At 39.8% G+C, this 17846-nt stretch overlaps 1 protein-coding gene and 1 long non-coding RNA gene across 2 annotated transcripts; one reads left to right on the top strand and one right to left on the bottom strand.

Moving 5' to 3' along the window:
* The first annotated feature begins 4940 nt into the window (after window positions 1–4940).
* Window positions 4941–5519, top strand: LOC143883015 (uncharacterized). Its single transcript, XM_077386386.1, has one exon. It carries the CDS (start codon window positions 4941–4943, stop codon window positions 5517–5519), a length of 579 nt encoding a protein of 192 aa, XP_077242501.1.
* A 7680-nt stretch (window positions 5520–13199) lies between these two features.
* On the bottom strand, window positions 13200–14929 carry LOC143885347 (uncharacterized). Its single transcript, XR_013253213.1, has 2 exons — window positions 13940–14929; window positions 13200–13510 (listed from the first exon to the last, which is right to left on the bottom strand). It is a non-coding gene; the product is annotated as an uncharacterized LOC143885347 (long non-coding RNA).
* Between the last annotated feature and the right edge of the window lie 2917 nt (window positions 14930–17846).

Below are 17846 nucleotides of genomic sequence, written 5' to 3'. Positions count from 1 at the left end.
TATTTTGAGGTCCCTAAATATATCGGAAGGTCAGGATCATCCTATGAAGATGATTTTTGGGGCACAACCTATTTACATTGTGTTCCTACAAATGAACGGTTTGGATCATTTTCATAGGTCATACAGTACTTTTAGGGGACAACCTATTTACAAATGACTCCACTTTTATACTACAAGGGGTTTTATTAGGGAGAAAAGGGGGTGGATATATCATTTCTCAGTTTTTTAACTTACACAGAACATTCTTGAACCCACCCTTTACTATATCCACCCTCTTTTTCCCCCGGACAGCCCCCTCTAGTATATTAGTTACTACTCTTTTAGACTACAAGGGGTTGTACTAGAAAGAAACAGGGGGTGGCAACATTTCTCGAGGAAAGATTTTTCCTTGGAAAATTTGTTTATTTCCACAATTTATTGGAGAATGGTAGACTTTAGGAATGTCATTTATTTAATTAAAGGTCCCTGTACATAAAACATGACTTCTTTGGTTCAACTGTTCAAGTCACTTATATTCTTGTGTAATCAAACAATGGAAAACTGTTAAAGTTTGGAATAGTTTTTCATTTCTTAACTTTCCCATAAAATTTTGAAAGGAATAATATTGCTAAAATTTGCTACTATTTTCACAACCTATTTACATTGTCTGTTTGATCTTTCAAAGTCTTTACTGTCACCATGCCACGACATCGTCATGAAGAGGATGGGGATGGGGATGATGCTCGAGATATTTGTTGGCTACATGGGCGATCTAATGGCAGCAGGCAGAAGACTATATGCAATTATTGCGGAAAGAAAATAGGAAGTGGGGGTGTTACACGATTGAGACACCACCTGGTAGGTGGTTATGGAGATGTATCAGTATGCCCATCTTGCCCTAAGGAGGTTAGGACACTCATCTCAAATTCATTGAAGGGGAGCAAACAGAATAAGCAGGATAAAGCGAGGAGGAGAGATGAGTTTATCGATGCTGTGGCGGGAAACTATGATGGAGCAGAATGGATGGATGATGATGATGATATTGCATATCCATCTGATGTCGAGACAAGCAGACAGAGGATGGAGTATAGACGAGCTATGGCAGAGTCTGTGGCTATCGAGAACGAGAGGCGGCAGATGAACAATCTTAATGCTACGAGGCCAAATTTTGGCCGATCCATACATGAGGCGGGTGGGGGTAGTTCGAGGGGAGCCACAGGTGAGGGTAACATAGGAGGAAAGCCAATGCAGTTGGGTTTGACACGGGGGGGGTAGCCTAAGGGATCCAGCAAGCATGGACCCAGTGATATGCACAAAGGGAAAACAAAGGGGTATCAGGGGCATGTGGGGAAATGCGAGGGAGAAGGTTGGACGAGCATATGCAAAATTTGCCTTCCACAACACCATCCCAGCAAATGCTGCAAATAGCCCATACTTGCAGCACTTTATTGATACAGCTGGCCAACACGGGTCAGGAGTGAAGGCCCCCACTTCATATGAGGTTATGAACAAATACTTGCCCATGGAAGTGGCTGAACTGGAGGAGTACATCAATGGGCTGAAGAAGCAGTGGGCCGAGTATGGAGTGACAATCATGTGTGATGGTTGGACTGGTCCTACAAGACAGTCTATCACCAACTTTATGGTATATTGTGATGGTAAGACTGTCTTCTTGAAGAGTATTGAGGCATCCGACGTTGTAAAAGATGCAAAATTCATATATAAGCATATGGTCGAAGTGATTAAAGAGGTTGGAAAGAAGAATGTTGTTCAAATTGTCACTGACAATGGGAGCAACTATAAGAAGGCAGGACAAAAGATTATGGAGAAGTACAGTATGTTCTGGACTCCGTATGCAGCACATTGCATCGACCTTATGCTGAAGGACATCGGAAAGAAAGCGACGGTGAAGAAGCTAGTTGATGAGGCCAGATCAGTGACTAACTTCTTATACAATCATGGGTATATACTGGCCCTCATGAGAAGCTTGTGTGGAGGAGACTTGGTATGCCCTGGGCTTACTAGGTTTGCAACTAATTACGTCGCTCTCCAGAGTATGTTGGATAAGAAGGTTGGTCTAAAGCAATTATTCTCTTGCAAAGAGTGGAATGAGTATAAGGAGAGCAGGAGTGTAGCTGGGAAGAAGGCCGAGGAGATCGTCGGTAGACCATCCTTTTGGGATCATTGCAGGACTATAGTTGGTATATTAGAGCCAATTGTAAAGGTATTGAAGATGGTAGATGGGGACAAAAAGCCTACCATGGGTTCTTTGTATCACGCCATCCAATTGATGAAAGAGGCAATAATAGTGGCTGCTCCTCGATCCTATCAGGGCTACCACAAAATCATTGATGATAGATGGACGAAAATGCTCCTTCACCCACTCCATTCGACTGGTACGGTCATCAATTTATATTTATTATCTCTTACGTCATTATTTACAATATACTAACAAATTATTATTTTATTTAGCATATTATCTCAACCGAAAGTACCAGTACTCGCAAAACCTTGGCAGTCGAATGGATCTCATTGAAGACTTAGAGACTGTGGTAGCCAAGTTGGAACCGGATGCGACTGCACAATCCGTTGTTCTTGGACAGGTGAGCATTTCATTATTTCAACGTAAATAGATGGAAATGCATTAGAATTTTCTACTACTAACTATTGGTGTTAATTCAATTATAGCTCAAGTGGTTTAGGGATGCAACTGGCTTCTTTGGACGTGCAGCTGCTATGGCCGGGCGAGCTACGACATTGCCAGGTAAAGGCTTGCTATAAATATTAGTTGTCAATCGACAGTAACTAATTAAAATATATTATTATTTAGCAGCTGAGTGGTGGGTGTTATATGGATCAGATGCTCCTAACCTAAGAAAGATAGCCGTAAAAGTGTTGTCTCAGACAGCATCTTCTTCAGGTTGTGAGAGAAATTGGAGCACATTCAACCTCATTCACTCAAAGAGACGTAACAGGCTTGGACATCAAAACCTACACAAGCTTGTATACGTCCACTACAACACACGTTTGAGGATGAAGCACGTCTCTACAAGCAATAATCGGGAGGACTACACCGACCCTATTGATCTAACGGACATATTCTGTGAAAATGATGAGGATGACCCTCTATATGAGTGGGTGAGGGAGGTTGGAGAGCCGCTGATTGATGCCCCGAGAGGTAGACCGAATCCTCTAATCATTGCAGAGATGGGTATAGATTCGGATACATTGCCAGAGACACAGGGCCTCTCTCAACCCGTTGCCATTCCAATACGGAATAGTGATGATGATTGGTCGACAGATTCGCCATCAGATGATGATAGAGGGGGTGGCAATGCTAGTGGTGGTGGGGGCAACATGGGAGGTACTGGAACTTCTGGTGGTAGAGGGGGTAGTGTGGGAAGTGTGGAAGGTGAGACTTATAGACCACTTAGCCCATTCACAGTGGAACAGGAGTTTGACCATGCCACACAAGACCAAGATCATGGTGCACGACCACAACCAAGGCATGGGCAAGTATTCCAACGACGACGGAGGTATCAACCCACCGATGAAGAAAATGACTCCCTAGATGCCCATTCACGTTATGGAGTTGATAGTTTGACAGACACATTCGACGGTATGAGCATGGATGGTGGGATTTCACGGAGTGTGGGAATTGCCAACTATACCGATTTTGGTCCATATGGTTATGGATTGATTGATGCATCTTCTGAGAGTCGACAAGGTTCGACTACTCCTTACGGCTATGGGTACCCATATGGCTCTAATACACAGACGCAGTCACAGACTGAGTCATATGGCTATGGGATGCCATATGACCTATACGCACATGCACATGGAGAGGCATCATCTTCTTACGGAGCAGCATTGACAATACCTAGCCCTAATGTCATGTACCCACGTTTGGGACTGTTGATGCAAGTTGAGCAGTATGTCTTTGATTATTATGTCCAGCAATACCAACAAATACATGTGGTTAACATGTCCTGGCAGGAATACTACTTGTTTATTGAAGATCAAATTCGTCAACATATGCACCGTGCCCATCATGAGAGAAGGAGGGATGATGAATTTGAACCGCCTCGTAATTCAATGTGGTATTGACATAGAGGGGGCCCCTTAGAGAGATAGTTGATGATTGTACTTTCTTTACATTACACTTTATTTCATTGTACTTCTTTCCTTTGACTTTAGAATACACTTCATTGTTTCCAACATATGTGATAGCGCATGTTTCTAAATTTTGATGTTGTTGAACTACCATAGATGACTTTCATGCTTAAATGATGGTTTCTATGTGTGTATTTGTGCTTATTCTAGCATTTCCAAAAGTTTCATCTCAAAATTCCATCATTTGCATATGATTTCATTTGTTTCTATGATTTTACAAGATTTCGTCCGAAATTTCGTACCGAAACCGAAACGTTTCGGTTTCGCTGATGACCGAAACCGAAACCGAGATTTAAAACCTTGGTCAAGAGAACAGAACGGTCACATGCCAAAGCAGAAGCCGATTCCATTCCATTCCCTTGGCTGGAATAATCGTTAAGGGAAACATGCAAAAATGCAAAGGTCACAAGCCAAAGCAGAAGATTTTGTAAATTTACATTGTTTTTCGAGGGAATGAGTCTTAACTTAACTAAGCAAAGGGTACTGAAGCCCAAAGGATAAACATACCGCGATGCTTGGAGGTCAAAAGGAAAATCAGATATTATGTGAGACATAATGGATTAGAAGAATCCGCTTGTTCAAAGTTATGAATAGGTTTCTGATACCCATTGAAGAAATTACAAAATTTTCTTGATTCACGAGGATGAGGGGCCCGTGAATGAGACGTAAAATGAGTGGTACCATCATAGATCGAAAACCCAGATCTGATGGAAATATGTCACGAAATTAATGAACTTAAATTTAATAGTCTTGCTAATGTGTCCCTATCTTTCATTGAATGTAGATCAATGGCTTCCTTAAACCCACTTGCTACAATCCTAGAGGATAATAAGTTAACAGGCCCTAATTACATTGACTGGAAAAGAAATTTGATGCTGGTTTTAACAGCTGCGGAAGTTTATTGGGTTTTACCACTGCTGAACCTGAAGAGCCTACTATCGATGCCCCACGGGCTAAAAAGGGACATGACGCAGAAATTGACTGATGATAATGAAATGGCTAAGTGTTATATCCTTGGCTCCATGTCCAATGTGCTACAAAAGCAACATGTTGTAATGGTTACAGCCGCGGAAATAATGCTTAATATAAAAGAATTATTTGGAGAACAGAATTGCACAGCTAGACTGATTGCGATAAAGGGTCATGTATCCACTAAGATGGTAGAGGGAACCCCGATCAGGGACCATATGTTAAAGATGATGGGTTTTCTTAATGAACTCGACATCTTAGAGGCCATCATGAATGCAGAAATGCAGATAGACATGGTTTTTGCTTCCCTACCAGGGTCATTCAAAGATTTTATAATGACCTATCACATGAACAAATTAACAATGTTGTTGACTGAGCTATTAAACCAACTCCAATGAACTGAAGATCTGCAGAAGGTAAACAAGAAGAGTGTCTTCTTAGCTGAGGATAATGTACATTCAGTCTTCAAACCGTAAGGTAAGGAGAAAAGAAGAGGAAAATGCCAGACCTCCAAGAAAAGGGCTCCAATGGTAAAAACAAAAAAACTTTCAAAAAAAGCCAACTAAGAGCAACGATGCATGCTTCCATTGTGGCAAGCCTGGACATTGGAAGCGGAATAGCAGCTAGCAAGCAGGACGACAAGCCTTTTCAAGGTATGTTGCAAGTTTTTGTTGTTGAAACCAAATATGATTGGTCATGTATTTTCCTGGTGTGTTGATACTGGTGCGACCTCACACATCTGCAATGTTTTGCAGGGGTTAAGGATAAGCAGAAGGCTGACTGATGGCGAACTCTACTTACAGGTTGGAACTGATGCAACTGTTGCAATTCAGGCTGTGGGTGATTACTATTTGACGTTGTCAATGGGACACTTACTATTAAAAGATTGTCTTTATGTACCTTCTATAAGAAGCAATTTTATTTCTGTCTCTAAACTCATTTCAGATTGATATTTAGTAGATTTCGATAAAAGTTTAGTTTTTATTAAAAGAGAAAATTATATTATTGTGGAAGGTGAATTAGTAGATGGCTTGTATCTAATTAACGCCAAAGAGAATGTGAGTAACATTGAGAGTATTCGAAGAGTTGATATTCCAAACCTTAAAAAGACAAGGGACTTAGTAATTCTAATTCAACTTTGGCATTTTCGATTAGGTTATATTTGCGTAGAGAGAATCACAAGGTTAGTGGAAAGATGGTCCATTGGATTATATTCAAGTGGAACCCTTTCCAACTTGTGAATCGTGTCTACAGGGCAAAATGACCAAAATTCCTTTTAAAGGCAAGAGTGAAAGAAGCGAAAGTGTGTTTGTGTTAATACATACGGATGTTTGTGGACTTCTTTCTCATCCTATGAGAGGAGGATTTGTCTACTTTGTGACTTTCACAGATGATTATTCAAGGTATGGATATTTGTATCTAATGCGACATAAGTCTAAGACCCTTGAAAAGTTCAAAGAGCTCAAGAATGAAATAGAAAACCAGTTAAATAAGAAAATCAAGACTCTTTACTCTGATAGGAGAGGAGAGTATCTCTGTGATGAGTTTAAGGACTACTTAAAAGAACAAGAAATTGCATCTCAATGGACTCCACCTGCCACACCCGAGTTAAACGGTGTGTTAGAAAGAAGGAATCGAACTTTGTTAGACATGGTTCGATCCATGATGAGTTTTGCTAAGGCACCACTGTTTCTTTGGGGGTATGCTTTAGAAACAACACTCTATATCCTTAATCGAGTCCCAACTAAGTCAGTACCAACGATTCCATATGAGTTATGGACGGGTAGAAAACCCTCATTGAATCACATGAGGATATGGGGTTGTCCTGCCCATAGTTGCTAGAAACTCCTTGGGCGAGTAGAAAACTCGTTTCTCCTAAAACGCGTTTCTCACAGGTGGGAAACTCGTTTCCCCTAAAATGCGGGAAACGCGTTTCGAAAACATTTCCAAAATATGTTAAAAAAATTGGAGACATGTCTCCGATGCGCATGGGAAGCATATGACAAACTTATATAAATCACGTGTGATAAACGTATGCAAGACTCGTAGAAAACACATGTGAAACATTTAGGAAATATGTGTGGAACTTACGAAAGTCATTTTGGAACAAACCCATAAAAAATTGTGGAATAGATATTAAAAAAGAAAACAATCGCATATATTGTAATAAAAATAAAAATAATAAGAAAACAAATAAAATTTTGAAATTAACAAAATTTAAATCTACAAAACCACATATTTCGTGTTTTCATTGTGTTTCATGTGTTTTTTAAATCGTTTCTGAAACGCTTCTAATGCTTTTCCTAAGACGTTTCTCATCTAATTTTCTATTGTTTTCTCGTTTCACGTTTCCCCTATATTTTTTCATGTGTTTCTCGTTTCTGTTTCACGTTTCGTTTCCCACCCTGGTAACTATGGTCCTGCCCATGTTAAAAAGATAAGCGCTGACAAGTTAGACTCGAACCAAAAGGTGTCTCTTTACTGATATCCTAAGAAAACAAAGAGTTAATAGTTTTATAACCCTGGTCAACAAATTTGTGTTGTAAGCCGGAATGCCACATTCTTGGAAAAAGAGTTCATTCAAGATGCTGACGAGATAAAAAGGATTGTCTTAGAAGAGCAATCCGATATTCCGATAGAGAGATACGAGGAAAATGAAGAAGAATCCAATGAGCCTACTCCGACACTTTGACATAGTATTAAGGAGATCAGAAGACCCCGTAGATATCTCTATCTAAGTGAGGAAAGTAATCCAAACATAGAAGAAACGGATCCCCTTAATAATAGAGAGGTGATGTTAGACATCAATGCGAGCAAATGGTTAGATGCTATGAAATCAGAAATTGACTCTATGTATTCGAACAAGGTCTGGTCTCTAGTCGATCCACCAAAGGGTATTAAGCCCATTGGATGCAAATGTATCTTTAAGAGGAAGAAGGGCCCTGATGGAAAGGTAGAGACCCATAAGGCACAGCTTATGGCAGAGGATTATACTCAAAAGGCTGAAATTGATTATGAGGAAACCTTCTCGCCTATAGCTAAGTTAAAATCCATCGGGATTTTGTTGGCTATCGCTGCACATTATTATTATGAGATCTTGCAGATAGATGTCAAAACCACCTTCTTGAATGGAAACGTTCAGAAAAATATTTATATGGTCCTGCTAGAGCTTTTTGAGGCTGCTCGAGAGGATAATCAGAAGGTGTGTGAAATATACAAGAGGGGGGGTGAATTGGTTTTAACACTAATTTATACCTTTTTGAATTTAAGTATTAAACCTAAATTCATTTCTCTTCTCTTGATTAGATTTTGGTTAGTTCAAATAAGATCAAAACAAAATGAAATGCCAAACCAAAAACAAGAATGAAATGTGCAAGACAAGGAAGGAACACACCGATGTATAGTGGTTCGGGCAAAGCCCTACTCCACTCTTCTTAAGATCGTTCTTAAGGATTTCCACTATGTGAGACCTCCACGATGCCCGGCTCCGAGGCAATTACACTTCCAAGGGGTATTAAATGAGGATGCCCTTGACACCTTTACACCGACTCTCCTTCTTCGCCGAGTTCTAAGCGATACTCCCTAGGGTATTAAGATAGGATGCCCTAGCCACCTTTACAAGAAATGGAAGATGAAATGCTTGGCTTCTCTTGAAAGCTCGATGCACGATGTAGTCCCCTTGAGTGCTCTCCACAATAAATTGCAAGTGAAAGCCCTAAATCCAAACTCAAAATGATTTGCAAGTGCAAGGCAAGTTTGGGGAAAAGAAAAACAAAATCTCAAGCCAAAGGAATTTGCAAGTTCTTTGAAATGCTTAAAAGGGTGTTTTCAAATGGTTCAAGAGAGGAAGATAATCCTCTTGAATGTGTTTTTATAGCCCTTAGAAAAGATATGACCGCTTGGGGGTGTAAATATCAAAAACCAAATTTTAATTCAAATCCTAACGGCTCTTTTCTGTGTTGTCGCGGCGTTCTCGGAGCTCTGAGAAATTCTCGAAGTTCCGAGACAAATTCTCGGAGTTCCGAGAGAACAGCCAGAAGAAGGAAAATTCTACTGAACCATTTCTCGGAGTTCCGAGAGAATGGTCAGAAGTTGTCAAATACTACTGGACCATTTCTCGGAGTTCCGAGAAGCCTAAAATAAGCAGATTTTTATGTTTTTATTCCTTATTTGATTTTGGGCTTTTGGAACTCAATTCCTTATGATAATTTTGGAATGTTTATGAGGGTCCCAACATGTTGGTCCACCACATAACCATTCACTTAATCATTTTAGTTCTTAAGTGGTTTTAGAAACTATTTTGAAAACCTTGCCTTGACTTAGAAATCTAAAGAGAAAAGATGTACAATGAAATCTAGGTAATTCTCAACTTCTCTTTAGCCTTGGTCTTCAATTGGTCTTCCATTTTGTGTATGCTTGCTTGAGAGATAATGTGAGCTCCACTTAACTCCTTTGACTCTTGTGTGGTACATCTTCAAGCATGACCATGTGGTGTGTTGGTTCCTTCAATGATCAACCTATCTTAACACAACACTTCAAGGCAAATTGACTAGTATTCAAAAACATAATCAATTATGTTTAGAATCATCAAAACAAGATAGGAGAGTAGACCCTTGGGCTTACAGTGTGCAAGTTACAGAGATCCATTTATGGATTAAAGCAAGCATCTCGCAGTTGGAATCGTCGTTTTGATCAAGCGGTCAAAGAGTTTGGCTTCACTCAAAATGTTGATGAGGCTTGTGTATACAAGAAGGTCAATGGGAGTGTCTAACCTTTTTGGTTCTATACGTGGATGGCATTCTACTCATTGGGAATGATGTAGGAATGTTATCTAACACAAAGTTATGGCTTCCAAGTACATTTGCAATGAAAGATCTAGGTGAAGCTTCTTATATGTTAGGACTTAAATTATTTAAGGACTGAAAAAGTAGAAAGTTTGTATCACAAGAGCATTATGTAGACAGGATATTGGCAAGGATTGATATGGGGGATTCCAAGAAGGAATTAATCTCTTTCAGGCATGGAACCAGGCTATCCAAGCGGATGTCTCCAAAGACATCTAAGGAGAAGCAGATAATGAATAAAGTTCCCTATGCTTCGGTTGTGGGAAGTCTTATATACGCCATATTATGTATGAGGCCACATATTTGTCACTCAATAAGTGTGGTTAGCAAATATCAATCAGACCCAAGTCCAGAGCATTGGATGGTGGTTAAACATATTTTTAAATACCTTAGGAGAACCAAACATTATAGTTCAGTTTATGGGGCAGACGAGTTAGTCGTTTCTAGCTTTACCGACGCAGACTTTGAGTCTGACGTTGATGATATAAAGTCTTCTTCAGACTTTATTTTTACTTCGGCTAGTGGAGCGATATCTTAGAGGAGTTGTAAACAAGACACTACAGCAGATTCTACCACTAAAGAGGAATATATCGCTGCCAGTGAAGTGGCGAAAGAGGCAGTATGGCAGCGGAAGTTTTTGGATGACCTCAGCGTCGTTCCCTTTGTTGGGAGACCAATTACGTTGTATTGTGATAACAGCGGGGCTATTGCTCAAGCAAAGGAACCAAGGTCTCATCAGAAGTCCAAGCACGTCCTTCGGAAGTATCATGTGATACGAGAGATCATAGACAGAGGAGATGTTGCCATAGCATAGGTGACTTCAGCGGATAACATGGCAGACCCTTTCACTAAGTCCCTGATGCAGGAGCATGCCTTCGCCCATCAGCCTCGACATCGCTCTACTAATCTAGTTGTTGCTGTCATATCTGTTACTTGTGTTAAATTGGCATTTTACATGTCCATTTGTGTCTTTATATTTTAGGAAGGATTTTTTAGTTATTTTCTTAAAAGTCCATTGCATTGTAGTCATTAGTCTTTAGTTAGGGGCACTTGTGTCTTTTCATTGTAAGGAAGCCTATAAAAGGCTATTTCCCACCAAATATATGGAGGCCTTGAACTTGGAAATAAGAAATTGAATTTTAGTTAGATCTAGATTGAGAGCTTGCTCTTTCGGAGTTTTGAATTTGGAGGAGCACAAGTTGGAATTCTCAGCTTCCTTGTCAGATTCAACCATCTTCTACCTTGTAATTCAAGGTTCTCTTCGAATTAGAACATCCGGCGTCTCCTCACTGGAAATCGCCACTTTCCATTCACAAACTATCAAGAAAATGGAGCATATGTAGCAATTTTGTTCCGATTTGAAGTCGCTGGAAATTCAAAGCTTCCGTGCGATTTTCCAACTGCGTCAATCCCTTAGTCAAAAGTGTTTGACAAGCATGCTGAGGGAATGGGTCTTAGATATATGCACAACTGGATCTAAAGTTATTGGGAGATTACTTTAAATTTCAGTGCACCTTGCATTTTTCATTAATAAAGAATTATTTCATGACATCTTTGGGTTTTGTTAATATGTGAGATGTGCTTACACATATTAGTCCTTAGGTAGAATACCATGCTCAAGGATTCACAGATCATAGGGAGCAGTGAGATATGGAATTCCACTTCTTTGCAAACCTTAAAAGTTCTTAGTTGGTGTGGAGATTGGACATCTCCTCCTGTACACAACCATCACCAGTCTAACCGATATGCACGTGTCGTGAGGTGACTTATCTTAGTCACTTGGATAGTGGTCCCTACACAAGAAGAGTGAGAGCGACGATCGGGATCGCGGTTTGAATTGGATCCCTACACAAGAAGAGTGAGAGCGACGATCGGGATCGCGCTCTGAATTGGAACTCATTGGTATAGCTCGTGGACAGGAGATAGTAAGGTTATTCCACCAATCAGGAGCCTTTACATGTCCTTTGATCTGAGGGATCTTATTGGTCTGTGGGCCCGTCTCGTTATCATGGTTCATCTTACAATGGTTCTCTTAAGAATCATTTAAGGGTGGTACTGAAATCGTGGACAAACCAATGAGACTAATAGTGATACCCGACAAGGAATTCTCTACCTCATATACATGAGGGTACCATCTACAGTTTTGATCAGAGCAGTAGGCCTATAAAATACCTGGCCAGATGGATTTGATAAATATTTTATCAAATGATTTTGCGAAAATATTTTGATTGGTTTTAGCAAAAGCATTTGTAGGCCTAAGCTGCTTGATTGAAAGGTATACCTAGAGTGAGTCTAGGGGGTAATATATGTCCAACCCCGTAGGACCCAACTCAGTAGATGGAGAACGGAGAAAGGACTTGCACATATTGGATGTGATTAGGGGTAAGATGAATTGACGGTCATCTTCAGAGTTACGTCTCGATGGAGGCCACTGACTTAATGCGATTGTAGTTTCGAACTATGAAAAATGATCGCAGTAGGACCCATGATTGGGCTTTGCAGGATCGAATGTTGGATCCCTGCAACGATCACACTCACAACTCGAATGACCAATTGTATCTATTAGATATGGTCCCGCATTTATTTGGCTACACAAATGAACTTGTTTCGTTGAATTTGATGCAGAGGGAACGGATATCATAGTGTATGTACACTATGGGATAGATAGGGAATACCAAATTGGTTAGGTGTTAACGTCCAAGTTTTCTTTAAAATGAAATCCCCACTTTATAGGTTTTCGAAAGACAAAACAAACACAAGCACTAAATATATAAAAAATGAATGGATGTTTATTTTTTAGTAGAAGTACCATGATTGTAGCCGCATCTAAAATTGAAACTTTTGCTATCTATTAAACCTTTTAGTCTAGACAATTTGAGTTAGAGATCTTAAAAATTGAGAGGCAAACAATTTTGTCAAAACTCCATAACAAGGGCAAGTACATAAAAACTAAGAAAAACGACCTTTCAGAAAAGGGCAGAAAAATAGTAAACTCTAAAAAAACCTACATGTAACAATTGCCAAACCAAAATCACAAAATCAAAATCATTCTAAAAGAAAGTGGACAGACTTCTATCCCTAAGGTTGAGGCAGATTTAAGCAAATGCTAGCAAAACTTTAAATAAGAGCTTTCTCACCAGAGTCGAGACTAAAGTCTTATGGCAAAATAAGCACAAAAACATTTGCAGTCAACTCCGTCTGAATAGTAAGAAAATCACTTATATCTATAAAATCGATGCAGAAAGCCCTTCAATTTCAAATTCAGATTTAAAGAAAGTTCATGGCAAAAGAAAGGGGATGAACTTCTATCCTTATGAGTTACAACCAAGGAAAATTTAAATAAATGCTAGCACAAATAAGGGCCTTTTCATCGTAGCCGAGAGCAAAGTAGAACATGACGAATAAACCCACAGGAAACAAAGACAAAATATTTTCAAACAATTAAAGACCAACACTAACCTGAAGCACAACCAAACTTCGAAAGCATAGTGTTTTCAAACCCCATAACTAATTAAAACTCCCCTTTCATGGCGAATCCCGGAACCCTAATTAACATTAAAAAAAATAAAAATCAGTCCTTCAACCAGACAATTAAAACCCTAAGTGGCTGCACAGCGTGTAAACCCTAGGTACCCAAATTCAATTACCAGTCAGAGAGGAACCCAAATTTCTCAAATCCAACAAACCTTTTTCAAACAAATAAAACCGAAGATCAGCTTCAGAAAAACAAAAACCTCGGATTCAGAAGAATCTAAACCCTAATCCTCCCAACACAACCCTAATAAGAAAACACTACAATAGAACGCCTTCCTGCCTATCCGCATAAAACCCTAGTTTCACTGAACTGGCTAAAGAGCTAAGTGTGTAAAACCCCACCAAAACCAAGAATATTAGTTATCGGATGAAATCAAGATGAACAAAGTAAAATATAAGGAAAAAAAACGTGAAAACGGAAAAGAGAAACAACATAATACCTTGAAAGGACGTTTTGTGTTGTTGAAGGCGGGGCGAAATCGTTTCAGAGACTGACGATGACGGATATGTACAGAGGTCCACACTTTCACCCTTTTACAGCGTATTAAATCATAACGAGAGTCCAACTTTGCGGATTCATATCTCCGTCGCGACTAAAGTGCGTCGCCTGTGAATCAGCCTTTTACTGTTTTTTTTGTTAAGGGCTGAGATTAGAAGGCTTGCTTGACTGAGTTTAATCACAGCCCTTCACAAAAATGCTGATTACTTAGAAAAGGAGGTGAATAGGGCGCTCTAAATAAGCCGAGCCGAGCCGAGCATGGCCCGGCTCGGCTCGATATCTGGGCTCGGGCTCAGCTCGGGCTCGAACCTGGCTCGGCCAGGCTCGCGAGCCTTAACGAGCTCGTCAATGGGCATTTAGGCCTGAAAATCCAACATATTTTGACCTTTTTTGGGGTTTAAATTTATGGCCTGTGAGTTGAGATCTAATTGGGGTTAGGATTTGGTGAAGAATATGGTTTAAGAAATTGAAGGAGTTGGAGATTTTGGCCTTTTTTGGGGTTTGAATTTATGGCATGTGAGTTGAGATCTAATTGGGGTTAGGGTTTGGTGAAGAATATGGTTTAAGAAATTGAAGGAGGTGGAGATGGTGGTGGTGGCTGCTGTGGTGGAGGTGGTGATGGTGGAAGAAGATGGCCGGCCGGAAGTAGGAGTTAACCGGAGAGGATGAAGTAGCTACGAATTCTGGGTTTCTCTGGTTGGTGGTTGGGCTGGGTAGAAATGGGTGTGATAGAGATGGAGGCTGAAAGAGGAAAAGGGGTAGAAAACAGGGGAGGTTGATGGTGGTGGTGGAGATGGCCGGCTGGAGCCGGAGAGCTGCCGACGGATGAAGAAGATGGTGCTGATCTCTCCTCCTCCTCCTCCTCCTCTCTCTCTCTCTCTCTCTCTCTGCTCGTGCTCCCTCTCTCTCACTGCTAGGTTTTTCCCAAACGAAAATCAGCCCCTTATTCAATCCTCTTTCACTTTTATACTTAGGGTATTTTCCTGAGCATGATCTAAGCCATTCATTACAAGACCCATTTGCTTTTGCCTAATCCCCACCATTGATCTCTTCCGTTCAATATTTGAGTTGTTGACAAGTCTCTATGAATACCCTTAACGAGCCTTAACGAGCCGAGCCGAGCTCGAGCGAGCTTCCGAGCCCGAGCCAAAATTGACACCCCTAGAGGTGAAACAACATAGAGAGAAGGTGCTACGACAATAAATGTGTTTCTAAAATGACTGTACAGACCATGTCATAGGATGATCCAAACCGTCCATAAGATGAAACACAACGTAAATAGGCCGTTCCCCAAAAATCATTTGCATAGGATAATCCTAGCCCTCCAATCTGTAGAGGTTTCCATAATATGTGATTCCTCCCTAGATCGAAGGGCTGGGCTCATCCTATGAAAATGATTTTTGGGGTCCATCTTATGGACGTTTTGGATGATCCTGTGATATGGTCCGTATAGTACCTTTTGAAAAATTCTAGTGGGACCAAACGTGCGATGCTCGGGTTGGGGTATTATTTTCATTTGAAAATAAATCCCAAGAAATTAAGTTGATTGAGCTAAAGATGATAGCAAGTGCATGTTCCACTATCTCCCATCTAGCTGATTTTCTTTCTTTCTAGTGAGCACATGAGTGGCAATCTGATGCTGCAACTGGATATGGCTTCGGTTGGGGTATGATAAGATTTGCATGAAAAAAAAAGATTTGTAGTTAGAAAGAGAGGAAAAGATATTTGTAGAGAGGAGGAGAGGGAGAGGGGGGAGAGTGGGAGTCATACTATGACAGGAGGTGCGATTGAAAACAGATATTGATTGAGCCTTAGAATTAGGGGTGCAACTCTGGTCGGGTTGGATCCTGTTGAGGCCAACCCTAAGCCAACCTGAGATAGCATTCCCTCAACCCTAACCTAACCCGAGCCTCGGGTTGAGGATGGTCAACCCTAAGCCAACTCGCCTCTAAATCACCCAACCAATCTAACACAAAATCGGGTCGAGTTGATTCTGGTTCACCTTTGGCCAAACAGAAAATACAATAACCCAAAGAAAATCAAGATAAAAATAAAGGACGGAGGTCCGGTTTGGGTTAGGTCGGGTTGCCAAGGCCTCAACCCTAACCCAACCCAAAATCAAATCAAGTTGGCTTTTCCCAACCCTAAGCCAACCCAACCCGAGGAAATTCCAACTCAACCCGAGCAAAAATCGGGTTGAACCCGTCAAGTTTTGGTTGAGCCCGACCCAAGTTGCACCCCTACTTAGAATAAATGGGAAAGTCTTTATGATAGTTTACTATTAAATGGGGAGATAAGAGCATCCCAAAATTTTGACATTCATAGGGCCCACCCTTAGTGGCTGGAATTATTCATCAAGTGGGCCCTCAAATATGCATGGTGTGAATAAATGGGAAAGTCTTAATGGGAGTTTACTATTTAATGAGATCAGAGCTTCCCAAAATCTTGACATTCATAGAGCCCACCCTTAGTTACGTTCAAGAGATTGAGATAAGGAAGGATGTTTTAATCTGAAAGATAAGGAGATAATTTTGCTTGAGAAATAGTTTTTTTTAGGGAGATAAGTTTGCTAGAGAAATAGTTTTTTTATGGGCTAGAGAAATAGTTGGCGTTAAAAGGTGTGAATTTGTGTGAAGAGAGAGAGAGATTCGGGATTTGCATGGATCTTCCTTTTATTGAAACTGTTTGCATTGTGTGAAAAGGATGCCACGTCGGATATTAGCCGGATGGGGGCTGTCCACGTCAGCATGAACAGTGAAACCCCATCATGCTATATTATCTATTATAATATAGCAGGATGGGGGTTTCACTGTTCACGGCCCACGTGGACAGCTCCCCCATCCCGCTTGAGATCTATGTGGCCGCTAACAATCTACGTGGCATCACTCCTTATTTTCATAGATATCTAAACTCCTAAACGAAAGCTTCTATTATTGATTCCTAAAATCTCTCTCTTAAAGGACTTTTGGTTTCTTTAAAAAAGTCTGCTAATAGTAAGATTATAATATTAATCTGCAAAAATGCCCCTTTTTTCTCTTCTTAAATCTATTCTATTATTGATTCCTAAAATCTCTCTCTCTCTCTCTCTCAATTGAAGGACTTTTGGTTTCTTTAGAAAAGTCTCCTAATAGTAAGATTATAATATTAAAATTTTTACCTTTTCATAGTCTCTCTCTCTCTCTCTCTACCCATCTTAAACGTTTCTAATATGTAATAAAACCATTGGGAAATTACATACTATGTTAATTCATAAACCCAAAAATAAAGATACCCTATTGGAAAGTTAAATTTTGAAACAAATGACGTCACCTCTAACAACATTCTTAAATGATCACATAGGCACATTTGGATACCATGAATTTTCATTCATGAAAAATTGGTCCCATAGTGGATATGAGGGTGAAGTTGCTAAAAATTAGGAAACAGAAAATATGAAACTAGTGTCTCCAAGTCTTGAGAAGTGGCTAAAAATTAGGAAACAAAAAATTGTACTTAAAATAGGATCGACTTACTCCTATTTTAAGTCGATCCTATTTTAAGTACAAAATAGGATTGACTTATTTTGTACAATAAGTACTTATTTTGTACTTATTGTACAATAAGTACAAAATAAGTACAATATTGTACAATTTTACAATATTGTACTTATTGTACAATTGTACAATATTGTACAATAAGTACAAAATAAGTACTTATTTTGTACACTTGTACAATATTAAATGTACAATATTGTACAAATGTACAAATATTGTACATTTGTACAAAAATGTACAATATTGTCTATTGACAATATTATTGACAATATGTACAATATTGTCATGTTCTTATAAGTGTAACAGAACTTGAAT

The sequence above is a fragment of the Tasmannia lanceolata genome, unplaced genomic scaffold (genome assembly GCF_043159265.1).
Source record: "Tasmannia lanceolata isolate RefF3 unplaced genomic scaffold, GAP_Taslan_0.1 ptg000008l, whole genome shotgun sequence".
Taxonomy (NCBI): Eukaryota; Viridiplantae; Streptophyta; class Magnoliopsida; order Canellales; family Winteraceae; genus Tasmannia; species Tasmannia lanceolata.
The sequence above is the reverse complement of the archived record's forward strand: the minus strand, read 5'-3'. Positions and strand labels throughout refer to the sequence as shown.